This window comes from Anomalospiza imberbis, chromosome 10, assembly GCF_031753505.1.
Source record: "Anomalospiza imberbis isolate Cuckoo-Finch-1a 21T00152 chromosome 10, ASM3175350v1, whole genome shotgun sequence".
NCBI classification, from domain to species: domain Eukaryota; kingdom Metazoa; phylum Chordata; class Aves; order Passeriformes; family Viduidae; genus Anomalospiza; species Anomalospiza imberbis.
In genome coordinates this window covers 10,540,790-10,561,780 of record NC_089690.1, presented here as the reverse complement: position 1 = coordinate 10,561,780, position 20,991 = coordinate 10,540,790, and the positions used below count along the sequence as shown (strand labels likewise).

At 43.6% G+C, this 20,991-nt stretch overlaps 1 protein-coding gene across 19 annotated transcripts in view; it reads right to left on the bottom strand.

The window, feature by feature from the left end:
* Nucleotides 1–20,991, bottom strand: part of LPP (LIM domain containing preferred translocation partner in lipoma) — a 334,843-nt gene that overhangs the window by 183,776 nt on the left and 130,076 nt on the right. For all 19 annotated transcript variants that reach the window (XM_068200654.1, XM_068200660.1, XM_068200643.1 and 16 more), the window contains one exon: nt 2,057–2,169. In XM_068200654.1, the coding sequence (XP_068056755.1) occupies nt 2,057–2,169 (113 nt within the window). The remainder of the gene's footprint in view (nt 1–2,056; nt 2,170–20,991) is intronic.

Genomic DNA, 20,991 nt, shown 5'->3' with positions numbered 1-20,991 from the left:
CTGACTTGAGCCCTGAGTTTTGCCTGCTCCTGATCTCCTACAGAAAATGGAAGGGAAAAGAGAGAGGAATAGGTGACCTCTCTGATCACAGATGAAAGTCAGGGAAAGGCAGGGAGCCCTGTTTGCTGCATAAGAGTACATTTGGGATGGTGACAGGCATGACTGCTCAGGTACAACTGCTAGGCTCACCTTCCTCTGAGCAGGATACCATGCAAAGGAATCCTGCTCTAACCGAGCTCTTGCTAAAACCCAACACTGAACACAGCTCCAGTCCCAGTTTCCCAAAGCCAGAGAGAAAAGGTGTGACAAATAGCAATTCCATGAGTTCTGAGGGAAGAGTTGTCCTGCTGAGTGGTTCTACCAAGGGGCACATCCCCAGCACAGTCTCGAGTGACTCAGGGACACTTTTGGAGCCACGGCAGGAGCGAGCTCCTTTCAATAAATACACAATTTGACCTGGGAAGGGGGGAGCCTGTCCCTGAGGAATCCTGTGAGGCACCATGACCCCTTCCTGCTGCCCAGGCTCCTGTGCAGGCACCATGCAGGCCTGCCTTTGCCAGGAGCCGGCTGCTCCACGGCTTCCCAGGGTGCTCTGGAAGCTCCCCTGCTCCCACGGGGGCCACTCTTCTCAGAGAGATAAAAGACAGAACAACACTTGCTGGGGAATTACTTCATTCCCCCAAGGCTGGGAAAAGCCATGCTCTGCACTTGGCAATGTCTCTGACTGCTGCAGCCTTTCCTGGCGAGGGAGAACACAATTCCCATTAACCCCTTCCTGCTCAAAGGCTGCTTCCAACACTGAGCCCATTGCAGGAAAGGCTGAGGCTTTGCCATCGTGTCTGAACACCTTGCCACAGGCAAGAGATCTCAGTAAGACCATGAGGGAGGGGAATGTTTTGTTTTTCCCAAGGCACAAAGCAGACAAAGTGAGTCTAGTGCTGGTGAGAGGGTCAGGAACTAAGTCAGGTCTTTTGAATCCTGTTTAATGCCTGCCTGCTGGCCTAGTCTCATGTTCAAACCCACCAAGGGATACAGGACTGCCACAATCTTCCAGAGCCATCAAGGGCAGCCCCACGTCTGTGGATATGTGGTTACACGACTCTCAACAGCCTCAAACCTAGACCATGCTTGCTTTGCTCTCACTACTTCTGACAGAAGGCTCTTCCAGATCTTTGGAGCCCCAGTGCTTAGAAAATTTCTGAACACCAGCATGGAGGTACTTCTGGCAAACTCAGCCTCTCCTGTTCCTGCACCAACATCCACACAGAGCTGAAATATGGCTTATTCCCAAAGTGTATTTCAAATTTGCAACCAGACCCATCCTCAGCCTTCCTTTTGCTCAGCTAACAAGACAAACTCTTCTGGTCTCCACCAGGAAGATCAGCTCCTCACTCCTTGATCACCTTGACTGCCTTGTCCCAAAGTCTGAATGCATTTCTCCAGAATGTGCCTGAGCAAACATAAACCTGGCACCCCAGGCAAACCTGCACAAAAGTGTTCATATCTTGCAAAGGTGTTCAAGGTCTGTCCATATTCACTTTGGACATGACAGCATCACCTGATGCATCTTAGAAGTTGCATTTTCATCCAGGTGGCAAATCTAGAAGATCCAAGCCAGCAAAAAGAGGGTGAAAAGGGTCTCAATTACATCACTGGAGCCTGGGCCAGGGCTTACTTGCTTCACTTAATTTTGGGAATCTAAACAAAGCATTTTCAGGATCAGATTACTGCCCTAAAGTCTCCACAGTCCATGGAAGGAGATGGCCATTCCAGAAAACAATTCATTCTGGGAAGGTTCCACTCCCATCCACCATCACAACAACATAAGGCAATTAGTCTTCTAATTCAAGCCGGATGGGAAAAATCCTTTAATAGCCCAGCAAGTTTTGAATGGAAATACTCCCTGCTTGGGAAACACAGCTTGCTAAAGCTGACTTGGTTATTCCTGACCTATGATTTTTAACCAGAACTTTGCCACCTCACTGTATTATCATTCATTCATTTCCACAATTTCTGGATCAGTTCTGCACAAATGACAAAATTCTTGTCTTCTTACCTGTACATTGTAAGTAACATCATCCAGAGGGGGTGGGGGGGGAAAGACACCTTGTGATGATGTGATGTTCCCAAGGTCATCCACAGGAGGGGGTGGGGGAGGAAGAAAGTCCCCTAGGAAAGAGAATGGGAGAATTTAAACTCAGCAGCATTTCCCCACATCATGACATGGATGATCAGGAGGAGCTCTGCAATACTTTCAGCTCTGCCCATCGGTTTTGTGGCACAGGACATAACTCATTATTTGACCATTAAATGCGCAGCTTCACCCCTCAATGCTTCAGAAAATGGCTACACAGCTCAGTAACACTGGCAGATGGCTTAGGGGTGCTCAGATTCCACAGCAAAAGGTGATGCACCACAAAGCCTGAAGGCACCAACAAGCAGCTCCACAGATCCAAGTCGCATCTCAAACCTACCACAGGCAACCACAAAACTTGCACTAATGAACACCCTGTGTCTAACCTTGCAATGGATCCCATCCAATTCACTCGTGTGCTAACTATGCCAACTCTTCTTGATCCCTTTAAAGACAGCATCAGGTGCTGTCCAAAAGCAGGGATTCCCTGCTGCAGAAGACACACAAAGGGCTGGAGCTGGAGCCCAGAATCTAGGCCAGCCCATCTCCGGCATCCCTGCTGCTGGCAGGTAGACACACTCTTTGCATCTTCCTCTTGGTACAGGATCTTCATAGCTTCATGTAAGGAACTGCTGGGAAGATGACAGGCTCTTCTCAGTGACAACAGCCACATGATGAGCCAGGTGCAAGCACACATGAATCCACCTCTCTTAACTCTGGATTTTTACAAGGGGGCTGATGTACAAAATTTCTAGAATACAACTTGCTCATTTTAATCTTCCAAAAGTGCTGATGGGAAAACAAAGCAGCAAATACTGGCTGTGAAGCCATCCAGCTTAGCATAGAGATGGGAGGTGGGAGCAGAGAGAAGTTCTTAAGAATTTCATGGGAAGTGGGACCACAAAGGAGAAAGAAAACAAGGACAGAGTAGCACAGGCTGCAGGCAGCAGGACACCAAGCTCTGAAAGCACCTCCTAATGGTGGAAAAAGAGCATTTGCCATTAGCACTGGATTTGTCTCCAGGGAAGGCAGATGCCTGCAATTTGGACCACTTTGGTATGTTTTTATTTCTTCTTATGAAGACTGATGCTGCAAGTAGAGCTGTTTGCTGTTGGCTCTTGTGTGTGCAACATCTGGGATAGAAGGTTTCAGATTAATAAAAGTGTGATATCTCACATATATAGGAACTGTTGCTTTTGGACGGAAATATGAAGCCTTCAGCACCACCCCTAAATGCCAAGGAGCAGGCTCCAAACCACTCAGGAAGTTGCTGAGCCAAACCCCTGTGACCTGCAGCCTTCTGGGCCACCTATACCCAGGTTTAAAGCCCTAGGCTCAGCCCAGACCAGGCACATGCACCAAGTGGGGCAGCACTGCCAGCACAACACTTTCATGCTCTCTGCCATGGGAAGCAGATGGGTCTGCAGCCCTTGAAAGTTTTTCCTCTTCTATTTCAAATCACTCTCTGAAAGACACAAACTTCCCCTAGGACTTTCAGAGATGTTATTTACCAGGAAAGTAATTTCTTCCTATTTTCCCCAAAATGAGCATGGATGGGACTCAAAAAACCCCTTCTGAATCCCTATGAAAGTATCATCCTAAATACAGATGCTCAAAGACAGCTCAAAAACAACAGACTGAAAACTAATTTAAGACAATCATGTTACTCCAATACATAAAATCTCATGAAACCTACTGGCTCATGATATTATAGAGTTCAGGATTGATTTTTTTAAAAAATTATGCTCAATAATATCTGCAGTATCCTCCTCATTGCCCTAGAATTAATCCTATCTTTTATTTCAAATCATGTGAAATACAATACAAAATAAAATGAAAAGTAGAGAGATTTTGAAATTAATATCTAAGGGGTTAGTTCTAAAAAATGCTGGGATATTTGAGTGCTTCCTAAACTTTTCTCCTTTGCTCTGTAAATGACCCTCCAACCAGCCAACAGGATTTTGCAAACAAATTCAACTCCAGCAAACACAGACTTCTCAAGATTATGCTTTAGATGATGTTTCTCAGTCAGTCCTGGCTCCGATGCCAAAAACTGATCTCCCTGCACAGCACATTAGTCAGACACTCTTGCTTTATTACAATCCTTCAAAACACCTAAGGAAAAACAAGGTAGAGAATGTGCTGGAGGAGATGAGACAGGGAAAGGGGCAGGTTTTGTGCATAATCAGAAGTCTTCATATAACAATGACCACTAGAACAAACATAAACAAAATACCATTTTTGCCCCTTTGGAAGACCCACTCCTCCTGATAGAAAAAAAAAATTGGCAAGATTTTTTAGAAAAGGAGCAAAGGACAGAAAAAGAGTTCTCTCCTAGAGTTTGGAAGAAAACACTTCTTTGCAGCAGGAGACAGCTGGCTTTACCACATCCCAGCCCAGCTCTGCTGACTCCATCCTGTGTTAGATAAGCTGCTGGCTCCACTCTCCCCACAAGTGGGAAGGTTTTTAGACTGGGAAGCAGAGAGCAGATGCCTGATGAACTGGGGGGACCTTGCAGATGTTTGGCCTTTTCCTGGTCCTCTGTGAACAGATGGACCTTTCTCCTTCACAGCTTTAGTTATTTATTCTGCCACTGCGCCTTCCTCTTTCCCACACACAGCCACAGGACCCAGCGCTGTTCCCACTGCACTCACGGGAGAATATTCCCTTGGATGCAGGAGGGAAAGCTGTCCCTGCATTATTATTATTGGCATTGCTGAAGTCTTCCTCCGGCAGAGAGGGAAGCATGCAAAGACCAAAATCTGTGTCCTCAGCAGCATGTGACTCTAGATGATGCGGGGAAGAAACACATCTAGGTTTGAGGGAGAAAAAGAGGAAAAGAACCTGAAAGCCAGCTGACAGTCCCTTTAAGGACAGTGTCCCTACAGTGCACTTCTGGGACCTTCTCTCACCCTCGGAGCTTTGCAAGTCAGATTTCACTTACTTAGAGCAGGGCAAGCTGTGGGAGGAGGCAGGAAAGTCCATGTCCAGGCAGAGCACATCACTGCCACCCACTGCTAACCACCTTCAGTGTCACAGAGCAAGGCGGGAGCCATCTGGGCAAGGGACCGTCCCTGGTCTGCACGGATGCACCAGCAGCCACAGCAGAATGGGGCTCTGGGATTACCAGTTAACCATGGGCTGGTGGAGGACACATCCCAGCCTGTGCACTCACCCTCTCCTGACTGATTTTCCAGGTTGTCCCTCTGTGAATAAGGGATAAGAAGGGCAAAAGGCTCACTAGTATTGATTATTGTTCAGCACCAAGACCAGCATTTTGATTGACTTTCACCTGACATCAACCTGAACACTTGGATGTATTCCAGGTTATGAGAGTGATTGCACTGAGTTCTGTCCACAGAGAGGTACCAAGGCACCTCCAGAAAGCAATTTGTACTTCAAGGCAGGTGAAGAGACTTGCCTTCCAATGGCAAGTCTCTCCATGGAGGTAGGAAATCACACCAAGACACCAACTGCCTTCAGCTTACAATGGAGAAATCTCTGCCTGTTACCATACGTTTAAGAAGAGAAAATAAACAGTCCTTGTTGCACCAGACACTCGTTCTCCCTTCATACAGCTGTGAAGACCATGAGTCAACTTACGAAGGGGCTGTGCAGTGAGACACATGCCCAGCTCGGTTATTTCAGATACGGCGGCGCAACGTGCCGTGAAACCACAGCTCTGAGCTCTTCCCTCAGCACCCGTGCAGCTCCTGCGCCGCAGCATCACCCGCTGCAGCCACCAGGGATGGGACTGCCAGCCCGGTAATAGAAAACCCTGCCCTCGTGCTCACCCTGAGCAATAGAAAACTCGTATGTTTTCAATACAAGTAATTAAGCAGCAATGAGGTGAGCCCACCATGGTATTTTTGGGAAGCAATAGCAGAGCCATTGGCAGAAGTGATGCCTCCCAGGGCCCAGCCTGGCTTCTGGCTTCCATCGAGTCTGTGCCATTGTAGATGCACTTGCACTTTTACCCCTCTCCACCCCAACATTTCCCCTCTTACACATTGCAAGGAGCTTTAAACATTTCACTATTACACTTTTAAGTACATGAATATAAAATTGTTTAGAGCCCTAACAGACACCTACATCAACACAAACCTGTCAGGGTGAATAGAAACTCACAAAATTTTTGCCACTGGCTGCCTGATGCCTTTTGGGTACAAGTACAAGCTAAGAAAAACATCCTGCCTCATACAGCAAACACCATTCTCACTTACAGGCTAACCTTTAAAATCTTAGGTGCACTTCATTTTTTGCTGGATCAAGCTCATGTCTCAAGTCTTTGTTTTCAGGAGATATATCTGCCAGCCAACAAATGAATTGTAGCACAGTAACTGCCTCCCCCTTGACAGACAGTTGTTTAGACGTGAAGATTTGTGGCTTTGGAACTTCTAGACTTGAAGAAGGGCTCATGTGTTCAGTAAAATAGACTCTCTGGGGAAAAACACAGAGAAACACAAAAAAGCAAAACACCATAATTTTCATGGAACAATAAGTTAATGAAACCTATTAAACAAAAAACTGGGCTTCCACTGGTCTTCCCAGATCTCTGGCTGACATCTGAGGACTATATATGTCACATGCTGATTTCAATTTTCTCCTTCCAAGCAAAAATAACCCTTTCTGATTGTCATCTTGATAATTTCTGATTCTGAAGCTGTTCAGAATCAGTTTGAATCACCTGAGAAACACAGTACAGCCCTGACTCAGAGACCAGACTAAGGAGAGTGATGGAGCGAACCCCCACTGATGTGTTTCCGTTCTGATCCAGACAGACTCCATTTGGCAAAGTACTGAGCAGACAGAGGCATTGCTCGGTCAAGTATTTACCTTCCATTGCAGAAAGTGTGGCTTTCGGCAGCTTGCCACAGCTTTTGGCATTGAAACAATTGAGATTTACACCTAAACCCTAATTTGTTGAGCGCTAGGCCAAAATCCTATTGAAGGAGGCTGTCGTGAACCTGTAATCCACAGTGACCATTGCAGGAGCCTGCAGAATATCCCAGTATTACTATGTGGTCTGGGAAACTTTCTACTGCAAAGTGCCACCACAGGATTTTTATAGAAAACTTCAGCTAGATGTGACCTGGTGCCTCCTAGGTGTGAATGTACATTTTACTAAGTTTCCCAAAGATAACGTTTTCCTTTAGCATCTGTACTTAACACACATCACTAGGCAAGGACAACACACAATTAAAATAATGTTTTGGCCCCAACCATGTTGTGAGGAGTCACTGACACCACGTCAGTGAAGGGGAAACTGTTGCATGATGACACACCAGCTCCACAATCCACCTAAATATACCACATTGGCCTGTGATTCCTAAAATAAAGCAGCTCCAACAACCCAAAGCACTGTTTAAATTACCACTCTTACCAATCACTAATCCTACCATTTGAACTACTTGTGCTAATCAGCTACTGTATTAATAAGCATGAGGAAGAAAAAAAAACCCCACACTGGCTAATTTCATCCTCAGCATTTAAAAAAGGAATACTGAGTCTGTCAGGTAGTTGCACTGAAAATTTACTTCACCACCTGCTAGCTGAAATATTGCTTTTATGGATTTACATTGTATTAAAAGGTCACTGGCTGTTTAAGTCTTAAACAGTTTTAATCATTCTAAAAGTCTCTTAACAGTAAGAAAAGGAAGCTCAGAACAAACAGCAGCAGGGATTCTAATTAAAAGGGCCAATTCATCTAATTTTATTTGGGGTTAATTATTCAGGATTCACTCTCTGATGTGTAAGGAATAGCAATTAGTAATTTTAGTGATTTGAGGAACATTGGAGGTGTAATCAGTTAAAATGAGTGAGTGTTTACAACACAAGATGTTGAATTAGTTTCTCCCAGCTGGAGAGCAGGAACATTAGTCCCCTACAGTTCGGGACTATGCATCGCAGTCCTGCTTAAAATATTCTCTTTAAATCAAAAAAAAATTAAAAAAACCAAACCCACCACATGCCAACAATCATCTGGTAATTTTGTTTACTACATGGAAAGTCAATGGGAAATGTGTACCATGGCAGCTTACTCATCCTCACCTCTACCTTGACCCTGCCATACAACTATTTAAACCCCTGGGATTCACTGGAAACAATTCCCAGCAATTTTCCTATCTGCACAACTCCAGTCAGATTACCACCCTCTTGCCATACTGCCTTTCACCACAGCTGGCTGAGATAATGGAAGAAGCAGCCTGTGAAACATTGAAGTGGTAATTAACCTCAGTGGTTAAATATACAGAGGAAAAATGACCGTGCGATTAACTTAAAACCTCTAGGTACAATTCCTCCTGCAAATGCAAATCCAAAATAGCTCTGCTGGAAATGCTCTGGACTTCTTCCAGTGTTACTAGAGCCAGAATAAGGTACTAAAGCTTTCAGGAGAAGCAGATGAGACTCTGGTGGGGACAGAGGAGCCACCTGGGAGAGTGCCAGTGGGGAGATCCAGCGCTGGCTGCTTTGACATCCGGGTCTGAGCTGAGGCAGCAGTTCAAAAGCAATTTTTTACTCCCTCTCAAGAGGGTTTTACCACCACTCAGGCATAGCCAGTGGGACTGGACCCCTGGCAAGTTTGTGCCCACAAGTTTGTGACTGTTAAAAGAAGCACTGGCACACTATGTCATGCTCACTGCAAGCGATGTAGCTTTTAATGAGCAACTTAATTAAGTACAAACAGATGCTGTCTTTAGTGTCGTGCACACAGAGCTTTCACTCCAGCTCTGGTCACTAATGCAGGAAATCCCCTCCACCCCTTCACTCAGAACTCGCTGACCTCCCTCTCAAAACACCCCAAAGGCAGTAATTAGCACGAGGGTAGGAGATAAGGATTCCGTTCCCCAAATTATGCAAAATCTCAGCTGCTTTACAACAGTGGATGCCCCTCATGAAAACAATGGGGTTTTTTGATGAGACTCCCTTTCTGTTCAGCTGGTGGCTGTAGACACCAAGTGCTATTCTTCCTAGCAAATCCCAGCCAATGCTCCTGCAGCCCCAGTGGTGGAGGGAGGAGCAGGCAGGTACAACCTGTGCTGGATTGTCCTCCCACATGCACATCAGCAGAGCTTCCTACACATCAGGCTTACAACACACAAAGCCATCGACAGAAGGCTGCATTTTAATCTTATGCTTATTTTTCCATACAACTGCGGGGCAGAGCACTCCATCTAATGCCCCACATCAAGCTCTCTGCCATAGATGTAACTCATGGAAAACACAACAGTCCTTTACTAAAGCTTAGTGAAGGACTGAAGTTGAATTGATGCAAGAAACAGCCCATGGAAACTTAAAACTTCAATAAAAGAAGGCAGAAAAAGAACCATAAGAATTAACAAAAAAGCTCTAAGCACTTTTCCCTGTCATAGACTTCCTTTAGGACACTGGGGATGTCACTTAACCCCACTGTGTCTCTGTCCACCAGCATGAAAAGCTTTCCTTTGCCTTCTCTGCAATGTTTATTTGTAGAAGTGAGCATGATTTCATCTTACTTGTGAAGCAACTAGTACAATGAGATCTCACTTTCAGCTGCAGCTGCTCAGATCCATAAATGGGGACAAAAGTCATTCTGAACGATTTTTTTTTTTAAATGACAGAAAATAGAGGAGAGATTTTCATGTAAACAAGTAAAAATCAGGGCATCAAAGACAGAAGAGAAAATCCTGTCCTGGAGAGGAAATGGGCTGCATTCCCATGTATCATCCTTCTCTGAGAGTGAATGGTCCATCAAACAACTCAACAAAGGAAACACCACCTCACCCAGAACAAACTGGAACAGGTTATCTATTTGTTTATTAGATTATGGTGTTGAACTCATTTGTTCATTGCTAAGAGCTTCAGACAAGAGTTGACATATGCATTAATTTATTAGAAGGCTGTTGTGAAGGAGTTGAAAAAAATGAGCTATGCCACTGGATTAGAACCTCATTTTCCTTGTCTGCTGCTGCAAAGCACAGTGAAAGTGAGTCTGTTTATTTGGTCTGCCTTCTCCCCTGAGGCAGCAGACAGGGAAGATGGGGATCATGTCCTTAAGACACAACCTATCTTATCTTCAACCAAACCCTCTCTGTCCCTAGTGTTGAAATACAAAACACTGCACAGATCACAAAAAAAAAAAAAAAAAAAAAAAAAATCTCTCAGAGCTCTTCACTGCCAAAGGACTTCCTCAAGTTTTGGAAGCTGCAGCCAACAGTTTACAACAATGCTGGATTTATCTTTGCCTATGCCTGTTTTTGTGTTGTTTTCCCATTGTGGGGGCAAGTTGCAATCTGAGCAGACAGAGGAAACCCATGTGCTGCAGCCTTGGCTTGAGCCTCAGAGTCAGCAGTGGTCTGTGCTGCAGAACATCTGGAAGGACTGGATCCATTCTCCTTACCGAGCATATAAAGGAGAGGGCCAACAAAACCCACTGCATTAAGCAGACCATTGCTGGAGGAGGTCAACCTCCCTTCAAGATGTTCTCTTCACTGAGTCTTAACCTCCTGGTTTGAGAGACTGGAGCAAAACCACCAAGCTGGAAAGACAAGCGCAGTGCTTAGATGAGCTGATCAAACAAATCCCCATGGACTAGTTTTCAAACTGGGTCACTCACCCTCTGGGTCCTTCCATCCTCTTTGCCACCCCTCCCTATGTCACACTTACAAACATCCAGACTTGGAAGATGAAAGCAAAATGTGTCTTCATCAAATCTATCTCAGTTCACTGTTTACACCAACACAAACAGCACTGGCTTTCTTCCTTCCACTGAAGTTAGTCACTGCTGCTTGGGAGCAGAAAAGCATCTAGATTTTCTTTATGCTATAAAATTAATTGTCTTCTAATTCACTGGTGTAATATTGAATAGTAAATTACATCCTTAATCCCTGAAGATAATTTAAAATAAAATTAAATGTGAGATGCATAGAATTCACCTCTATCATATTTTTTCAAAATAAACAGCAATGCTCCATATCCAAATTCTAGTGATGGACTTGGCAGTGTTAGGTTAATGGCTGGACTTGATGATTTTGATGATCTTTTCCAACCTAAACAGTTCTATGATTCTAGCTCCACATATAAATGTATATAAATATATATATTTATATGGAGTGGTGGTGGTTTGGTTCCTTTTGCTGGTACCTACTAGAAATGTCCCGTGCAATCTGGCTAGAACATGGAACAAAATCGGGATTAAAATCAAAAGAAAACAAAAAAGAAGGAGGGTTGTATCTTTCCCTGGGTAGGAGGTGCTGCCTGGAGGTGCTCTATATCCTTCCTACTGTACTTCTTGATAACAGAGAAAGTAGAGGAGAAAACAAATGATGCAGACTTTCTCTTCTTTGAGATGAATTGTACACTAAAACATTGATTCAAATGCCTTCTGTACCAAAGACCGTTTTCCAACAACCTAAAGTTACTATAACCACTTATACTTGCAGTTATTGCAGCATTGTGACAAGAAATGCTTTAAAACTTACACTTTTGCATAATTCAACAAAGTAACTGGTTAGGAAAAAAACATGCTAAACTGACCTTTTAGACAAGTAACTACATGTATTCTTCCATAGTCCACAAAATCTCCTACCAAGAACCACCCCATTTTTCTATCTAGTCAGAGCCCAGAGCACTGTGGTGGGGAAAACAAGAGGAGACGGAGCATTCCCCATCAGGAGCACCGTAAAATGAGCAAGGAAGAGGTGAATAACAGAGGTACAAAAAGGACTTCCCAATTATGAGAATCATATTCCCATTCAGGACACTGATGATAACAGAATTCACTCCCTAGAGTGACCCAGGCAGACTGCCTATCCTCAGAATACAAGCAGGAATAAACAGTGGCAGCATGGAACCTGTGCTGGTTTTGGGGGAACGTGGCTACCATCCTGCATTCCCAGCAGGAATGACCATGACACTGTAGTTACCCAAGCACACATTTTAACCTTCTGACCATTCTGAGAGAGCAGTCAATAAAGCCAGTTGTTTTACTGTAACTCTGCTCAGCATATAGTGCCTCCCTTCCAGAGAAAATTATTAGGGTCTGGCATCAACCCAGAGCAACTGAGAGGGTGCCCTTGCCATGAAACACACCACACCAAAACCAGGGCCAACTATTTGCTCTAGAGAAACCTGGGTAAGATCACTCCCAGACTGAATTAAAAGTTTTCTATTTAACCGACAGAAAACAAATTACTGAAATATTTGTGGATATTGTTAAAAGGAATAATGCGGAAGAAAATTAAAATCCTCTGCTAAGACTGTGGTTTTGTTTGAAAAGCCAGAGATTTTATTCTTAAAATAAAATGTTGTGGAAAAAAATGGTAACAAATTGTAGTAACATATTGCTACAGTTTCTAAGCTGGTCTTTGGAAACCTTCAGTCTGAGGTTTGGTTTTCCCTCAAAACTGCTACTGGGACAATTTTAGTTAAACAAAAAATTAAATTAGGCGAGGTGGGGAACCTCTTTCGATTTTCTTTTGTTCTGATTTCTTTTCCAGCTTTGCTACAGGAGAGTGCAAATCTATCCTTTTCAGATTAATGATTGATCATCATTCTAAATCCCCACTCCAATATTAATAACCTCTCAGAAAACAATTAAAATGGATATATTGTTTGAGCGTGTGCTCAGGGAGGACGAGAAGAGGATAAATCTTCTCTGATGACAAAAGCCTCTGTCACGCTTGGAGGGCTGCTGATGCCAGTGGTGATGGACAGTGATTATCCACTGTCACATACACATCTCCTCGTGCTTCCTCAAGCATGTGCCTGGAGCAGTGAAGGGCAAGGAGAGAGTGCTGAGCAGCACAGGAGAAGAGGGGATAGTCCATCTCACCACCTAACAAGACCTCCTTGATCAGTGAGCTGGAAAGAGTAGGCCTTTTCCTCCATCAGAAGGAAGATGATGCAGGAAGAATGACTTCCAAGTTGACATTATCAGCAAGTGCAAACAGCCAGAGACACACCAGGAAGGTTCATTGCTTGGAAATTATTTTAATGCACAGAAATGCCCAGTGTGCTGAGGCTTTATGATGAATCATGAAGCCTACATCATTCAGAGTTGCTTATCAGCCCTGAGAATTTTCTAGCCAATGTCTCTACCTTCTTCATGAATCACAGCAAAGAAAGAAGCATCTCCCCCACAACCTAAGCAGTGCCCTGGTGCTGTGGGCTACAATTACTCCTTTTGCCTTTTTCCAGTCCCAAGTGAAGCAATGGGAAGGTCATGGTGCTGCTTGCCAATGTGGTGTTTTTACAGTGTAACAAGGGGAAAGCACATGCCCTGCCCTGGCAAGGGTGTATTTAAGAGTGCAGAGTTTTCTTAGAGAATGGTCAGAGGGCTGGCATATCTTCCTATGAAGACAGGCTTAGTTGTTCAGCATGGAGAAGAGAAGGCTCCAGGGAGAGCCAAGAACACCTCAGTCCCTAAAAGGGACCTATAGGAAGGCTGGGGAGGGACTTTTCACAAGGGCATGTAGTGGTAGTACAAGGGGGAATGGCTTTAACCTGAAAGAGAGGATATATGGAAGAAAGACTTTACTGTGAGGGTGGTGAGGCACTGGCACAACTTGCCCAGAGAGGCTGTAGACTCTCCATCCCTGGAAGTGTTCCAGGCCAGGTTGGATGGGGCTTTGAGCAACGTGGGATAGTGGAAGGCGTCCCTGCCTATGGCAGAGGAGGTGGAATGAGATGACCTTTAAGTTCCCTTCCAATCCAAACCATTTGATGATTCTGTGATATGATTCTATTACCATCTTCGGCATAGAGAGACAAACTTGAGTCATGGCCTGAGTGGTCTCCTAGAGAAGAGCAGAAACACCCTCCTTTGGTGTTTATGTGAAACCCAAGAGAAGCAGGTTTTGAAAACTCTCGCTGCAATTCTGTAATGCATGACTTGCTGCACGCAGTCATCCAAGGTGACTGCTTTATGCAAAAGCAAAGCTCATTCCTAGAGGATTTAAACAATGACAGTCAGATTTCCCTGATGAAAGACACTCAATGAGTAACAATTTTATTTAAAGAGGAAACAAGGTATTTTAGGGCACCTGGGCTGTCAAGAAAACAAGAAGCAATTGAGAATGCATTTGAGAATGTTCTGAAATTGGCCACTATTTGCATTTCTACACAAAGGATAAATTTTAGATTTAAAAATACAGGCATGACCTAGCTTTAAAATCCAGTAACACATCTGGGCAAAACCTAAATGTGGATGTTGAGGATCTTTTAAAGAATAGAACACTCTACTTTCACAAGTCTGTGAGATTTACTCCATATCCTTATCAGGCAATACATATCACATCATGTCATGGTGATTAGCATCTTTCTTGATTAAAATCTTTAATTCCACTGGATTTAGAAGGCTAGTTTGAGACACAGTCATACAAAAGACCAAGGCTGGAGCTCATCACAAACACAGAACGGGACACTGTGACTGCAGTAATGATATCTGCTCCCCTCATTCTTCAAAATACTGCAGCTAAAATCATCTAGCCAAGAGAGGTAAACAAAGGTGTGTGTCAGGTCAGCCAGCAAAACCTTTCAGGGTTCCACAGTCATCATGAGAAAGCAAATAAAAACTACTTTGGCTCTCGTTTACTATATATTTAACATTTGCAAGAGAAAAATCAGATGACTGCTTAAAGCTTGGGATGATGCACGCCATATTCAAGCTACTCCTGAGCTTGAAATGTTTAATGTTTTATGTGGTTTGGAAATGGTTTAAATTCCCTGATGGATTTTTCATGCCCATACACAATTTAGCCTTTATCAAAAAAATCCCCTTCAATTATGAACTCTGCAGAAATTCTTTGGAAGGATTCTAGACACTTTTTCTCCCTTTTTTTTTTTTTTTTTGTTTACTGTTTTCAGTTTGCTACTGTCTGTATAAAATACCCTCAACTTGGCTATGGCTGCTGAAGTTATCTGCACTTCACCTTTCATGCTACTCACAGAAAATCTCTCCATGCTCTCTCTCTCCACGACTTTATCTTAGCTGTGGAGAATGGGGAGACAAAGGAGCACTGGGGTGAGGCTAAAAAGCTGCAAACCTTTGGATGGACCCAGCTCTTTGCCGTGATGCACCACAGGGAGCTGTCTGTGGAGAGGGGCATCCTCTGGGCAGCAGAGCTGGCAGCAGGCACGTCATTCCCAGTGCAGGAGAAACAAACCTAATTAGAGCACTGCCATGTGCCAGCTATTCTTGGAGGCAGAACAGCCCCTCAGGAGCTGTTGCAGGAGAGCAAAGCGAGGACAGCCCTCGGACCACTCCAGCCCACGTCAGAGCCATCCCCAGGAACACAAAGCCATCCTCCCCTGCCCTCTAGCCCATGCTAAAGATACCAAACTGCTGCTGCTCTTGCTCTCTGAACACCTTCGTTATGCTGAGCACACATCCCCGAAGGTTCTGGGAATATTAACAGAAGCCACCCACAGATATTATTTTAAATAAGTGATTCCCAGAGTCCTCCTATTTTTGGAGAAGCATCTTAAAAAAGCTTCCCTAATATACTGGAACAGGCCCCATATTATCTCTTCATGAAAGGAATCCAAGTGCTACGCTTCTAAATTCACTGGTAAGCAGTTCAGACTTCCTTTTATATTGTAAGATTTCCTTCCCATAAGACGCAAGATATATTGCCTCAAGGGAAAAACAGCTTTATGAAGAGGAAGCTACGTGTGCCAGAATTGTTCTCTTCCATTATCCATAACATCCTTTCTCCCTCCCATTGTTTTAATAAAGTTGGTCACCAGAAGAACCTGCAGCAAAAATGCCAATACCCTCAGAAAGCATCTACCTGCCAAAAGCCCCAAAGCACATCTGCTGTTCTGCTGCCTCCTTGATGCTGAGAAAACCTGGCATCAGAAAACCTGTTTACTATGCACGCCACATACGCAGCACTGATAGAAATGTGACTTTGCTAACAAATTTACTTTTGGCTGTTCCCACCAGAAAAACATTTGAGGAATGGATGGCTCACCAGTAATCTCCCACCTACATGTATTGTTGTAGCATTTCATTGAATAGAAGGATGAAAAGGAAAAAAACCCAACCAACCAAAAAACCCCAAAAACTAACCAGAGAGAGAGAGTGGGAGACGCATTCAATGGCAATCAGCATTAAGGGAAGAAAAAAAAAATTGAAAATCTGCTGTCTGATGTTCCTACATGTGATCCAGAGAAACATTCCTCTCCTGCGTGCACGTGCTCGCATGCAGCAGGGGCTCAGTTACACTCTTAAGTTCAAGTGCATTCTTAAATGTTATGTCCCACGGGCCTTCACAAAGCATGTATCAAATTAGGCATTTGGTGGAATGCCTTGCTAAGCAAAAGGATTGGTTTAGGAAGTTTCCCCAAAGATTCTGCTGAAATGAGGCTAAATGGTTGCAGTGGTAGCTCTCAGGAGATCCCCAATTCTTCCCTGAAGCATTCATTTTGCTAGGGTTTCCCTCTTGTACATTCAGCTTTGGGGAATCACTACGGGAAACTGGGAGGAGGGAACTCTCAGTGTTAGAAATTACAGTATTGCCCAGGGTAGCTAAAGTAACCACAAATCCCTCCCCACTGATTCAGATCCCACCAGAGCCACTGACATCTCTTCAATTTCCATTAAAAATCTCCTCTAGAGGGTATAATCTCCCCAAGTTTAAGCAGAGGGAAATCCAGGGTTCCCTCAAATCAGAATCCACTTTATTTGGGACAAAAGGAATCTGCTCTCAGGAGGACTGGAGCTGCTAAAAATAAGCAAATATTCCCAGTGTTTCTGCACTCCTTTCCCTGAAGTGAAATAATCAAGAGGATTAATTTTAGAGTATGTACAGTTTTTATGTGAAAAAAAAAAAACCAAGCTGCATCTTAGCTTTTAAGCAAAGACCAGATGGAAAGTCTATCATTAGAAATGCCAAAGGGAGAATACGCTCAAAGTTCGCTTCAGGATGGAAAGGTCATTTCTAGTCATCCTTGTTTTAAATGTTCTCAGAAGCACTCAAGCTTTTCATAATAAGATGGCTTTCTTTTAGTTTACCAACCTGATTTCCTTCAAAATAAAATATAAAAAGATCTCCAAAATAAAACAAAAATTGCCAAACAAGACAGAAACTTGAAAGACAGGCGCCAGCTCTCTTTTTGTCCTCTCCAGAGCAAAACAGTCATTAAATTTTTAATGAATTATTGTTTAGTTGACAAGAAATGCCACAAAAACGACCTGCTGATTCCACCCAGGGGTGTTTACTTAGAGCTTCATAGGGAGATTTATGACGTGACAGGCAACAGACAATGTGTCAATGGAGTCTGAGAGGCAATGCTTCGTTCATCAGGTACCAAAGTCGATGAAGAACATGTCAAGATGATGAGAAATGGATCAGGTTTCTCCACTATGTTAAAAGCCACATCCCAAGCCCCCAGGGAGGGCTTTGTGCAGCTGCCCCATACAAATCCACCAGCCCACCTGCACTGAAAGCACCATGCTCCTGATCCTAAGATCTGAGCAGTTCAGTAAGAATCCCCTTTGGGCTTTAGACGCCTTCTTAACATTACTAGCACACACAGGGTGACTAGAAACTGACAAAATTGTGATCAGTGACATTCACTGGCGTCAATAGGGTGACCTGAAGATAATACAGTGCTTCCAGCTTTACTCCACTTGCTAACTCATATGAGAGCTACAAACACACAGCTCCCACTGAGACTCCAGCAGTCCCTGATCTCCACATGCCAGCCAAGCATGAAACAAATCCTGTGCCCGTGAAGATCAGCCCACAGCTGAAGTACAAGACGTGAATAAGCCCCCTGGGACACAGCTTCCAAACCTTAACAGGAAAATATTTAATCAAAGACAGAAAACTCCATTCTCCTGTTTTCCAACAAATATTTTAAAAGTACATCGATATGGTGATATAAAACTGACATTTTCACAGTAAACACATTTGTGTCCCAGTGCAGATTATTCCCAATAAAAACTGGAGCTACTGGCTAAAGCTAAAAGTGTTTTATTTTCTTGCAGGCTGTGCCTTTTCTCAGCTCTAGTGGGCCACCCTGACAAGAAGTATCTGGCTTTAGGTCTTCCTCTATACAAATCCCCTCAGAGGAGCCACCGCTGACCTAACCAAGCAGCAACTGGGCTGTGCAAGTGTCAGAGAGAAATGTGCCCTGCAGTACCACTGAATGAGGGACAACCAGACAAAACCAAGATTCCATTCCCAAACAGCGTGCTAAAGCATTGGGAGTAGCAAACAAATGCTTTGTTGTTTCTTGGCCACTTGCAAATGGTGATTATTCCACACAAAATAATTAACAAACAAGGACAGAATCCTCCAAGCTCTCTTTAGAAACCTTCTTTTCAAAACACACCCTCATTTTAATCATTTACCGTTTGCAATAGAGAAGGAAAACAAGGAGGTAAGATATCTGACACGATCAAACCTTCCCTAGTTCCCACAAATAGACATTCACTGCCTTCCAATAGTCTTGACTAATCATTTTAATAAGCAGTGAAAAGATTTCGCAATTAAATGCTTTGAGAAATAAGATGCATCTTCCTGCTCCTTCTCATGCCTCATGAGTTTTCCAGCTCCTCTCATAAAGAGCTTTCATTACTCTGGGCATGATGGAGACAGAACTGCTGCATGAGAAAGCTCTGATTTCAGTTTTATCTCAGTCACTGTCCAAATGCCCAGAAACTTCTTCACAGCTCTTGGACGACAGGGGAAAAAATAAGCAAAAAAAAAAAGCCAAAAAAGGAGGAGTTTCAGTCCTAAGATCAGAATCACATTTGCTACACAGATTTTTCAGAAAAAAAAACCTCTAGGCTTAGTGTAAACTAAGCATATTTGGTCAAGTACCAGTAGATCAAATAGATGGGGAGCCTCACAATGCCCTTCCTGCAGCCCCACATTTGTGGTGACAACTGCACTTTGCTCTGATGAAAAGTGACCTTTAGGCCCTGACATTTAGGTTCAGATTCTCCTACTTGTGTCACCTCCGCCTCCAGTTTCACAGGTCGAATTCACAGCACTTCAAATAGTTGGCAACATTCATCAAACATGAGCCCATGTCTTGCCCAACAGAGTCTTAAAATGGAATATTCCCACTCCACAGTCCCATGCCATGCTGGATGGTCAACTTACACGAGGTACTGGATGTGCCATATCTCTTCGGAAAATCAACATACCAAGCGAAAGCTCATCTCCCAAAATAGTCACCCTGCTACTTTATTTCTCTTTTATTTGTTTCCCTACTGCAGTTACAAAACACATTCTCACTGAGGCAAAAGGGATCATTAGCCAGAGTGCTTCTGGATGCAAAGAGACAGTGCTAAATGTGCACCAGAAACAGGAATATTATATGGTTTTTCCCACATGAGAAGGCATAAAAAGGCAAACAGACCCTCCACTAGCTTGTCTCCATGATATCTCAGGAAAACACAATATACTCAGAATGGAATCATGGTGATTGGGAGATTTCTTGTTTAAAAAGTCCAATTCTGTTTACAGGAAGTATTTCAGCTGTGGTCATGCATCACATCCCTTGTGTTGGATTAGGTGCTAAATTTAAAATATTTTCTTCTTCTATCCAATAAGTATGATTTACTGGCATGGAGAAATGTTTTAATTATCATAAGTTTTCAGGTTCAGCCAAACCAATAATTCCTGCAGCTAAGTCTGAAAGACTCTTGACCCTAATAAGGGATGTATGAACAAAACCTAGAGATCTGGCAGCCGGAGATGCAGCCCAACCCCCTCCTGCTGCCACAAGGTCACCTCTCCCTCTTGAGGACCTATTGTCCCATTTTTACACACACACAGGTTGATGCACCAAGAGAAGTCGGTCAAGTGTTCTCCTGTTACAAACCCAACTGATTATTCAGCTGTAGAAAAGGGTTACAGTGCCAGACTCTGCAGGATCACTGTGGGCAGGGATGGGTTAACGAGAAGAGATCAATTGTGAATTTAATTCAAATCTAAGGCATTGAATGGACTATGCAGAAGATGAGGAAGATACTGCAGTGCTTCATGCATTATCTGGTACAACTGCATGGTATCCTGTCCATGCTGATACCAGAGGAGATACAGACCAGCTGTGATTTTACCCAACTCACACTTCCCTCATGCATTGCCTCGTCTTTATAAATTGATTTTTACGTAAGGCCACTGTGTCAGACCTGAGCTCCTAGTGTAATTTTCCCCCTATGCCTGCAGAATTAATTCAGTAATCCAGGTTCTGGTTCTCCTTGGGCACCATACAAAGAATTACAAATGGCTCTTATTTGTGCCCAGCTAGTACAAAAGTGATGTCAAAAGTGTAATGGGAAGGAAGAAAGGACCCAATTACAAAAAAAAGGTCTGTGAGATAATCTTGGTCCCAGGACAGTGAGATATGGCAATTAGAACCATTTCATCTATCTGTCAACTGGGGTCATTCAATGAGCTTGTTATCCAGAGAAAAGGTGGCACCTCAAAATACCAATTACAACTTTCCAGACTCAAACTGTGCTTCAGCCTCTTCTGCCCCCTGTGCCATCATCTCTAACATGACAGGAAGGTCAGAATCAGCAACAGGAATTCAGTTTTCAAGAAGAAGCCCAACTGTACTGCAGATTAAGAACCAATTAGCAATTTTGAAGAAGTTGCGTGCTCCGGCTGGGGGGCTGCCAGGCTGTGCTGAGGAAGTGCCTGGTGTTGACTTCCCAAACTGAGTCACTTCTGTAAGCCATGGGGTGGGGTATTTATAAAGTTGGGGGAAAATTTCCAGGAAACATCACTTACTGGTACTCACAAAAATAGCAAGGGATTTCTTAAATTACTAAACTTTTAAGGAAAAAAGTCTTTCTTCTTTATGACAAGACAGCAAATCAGGAGTCTCTATGATTTTCTTGGAAGAAGTCA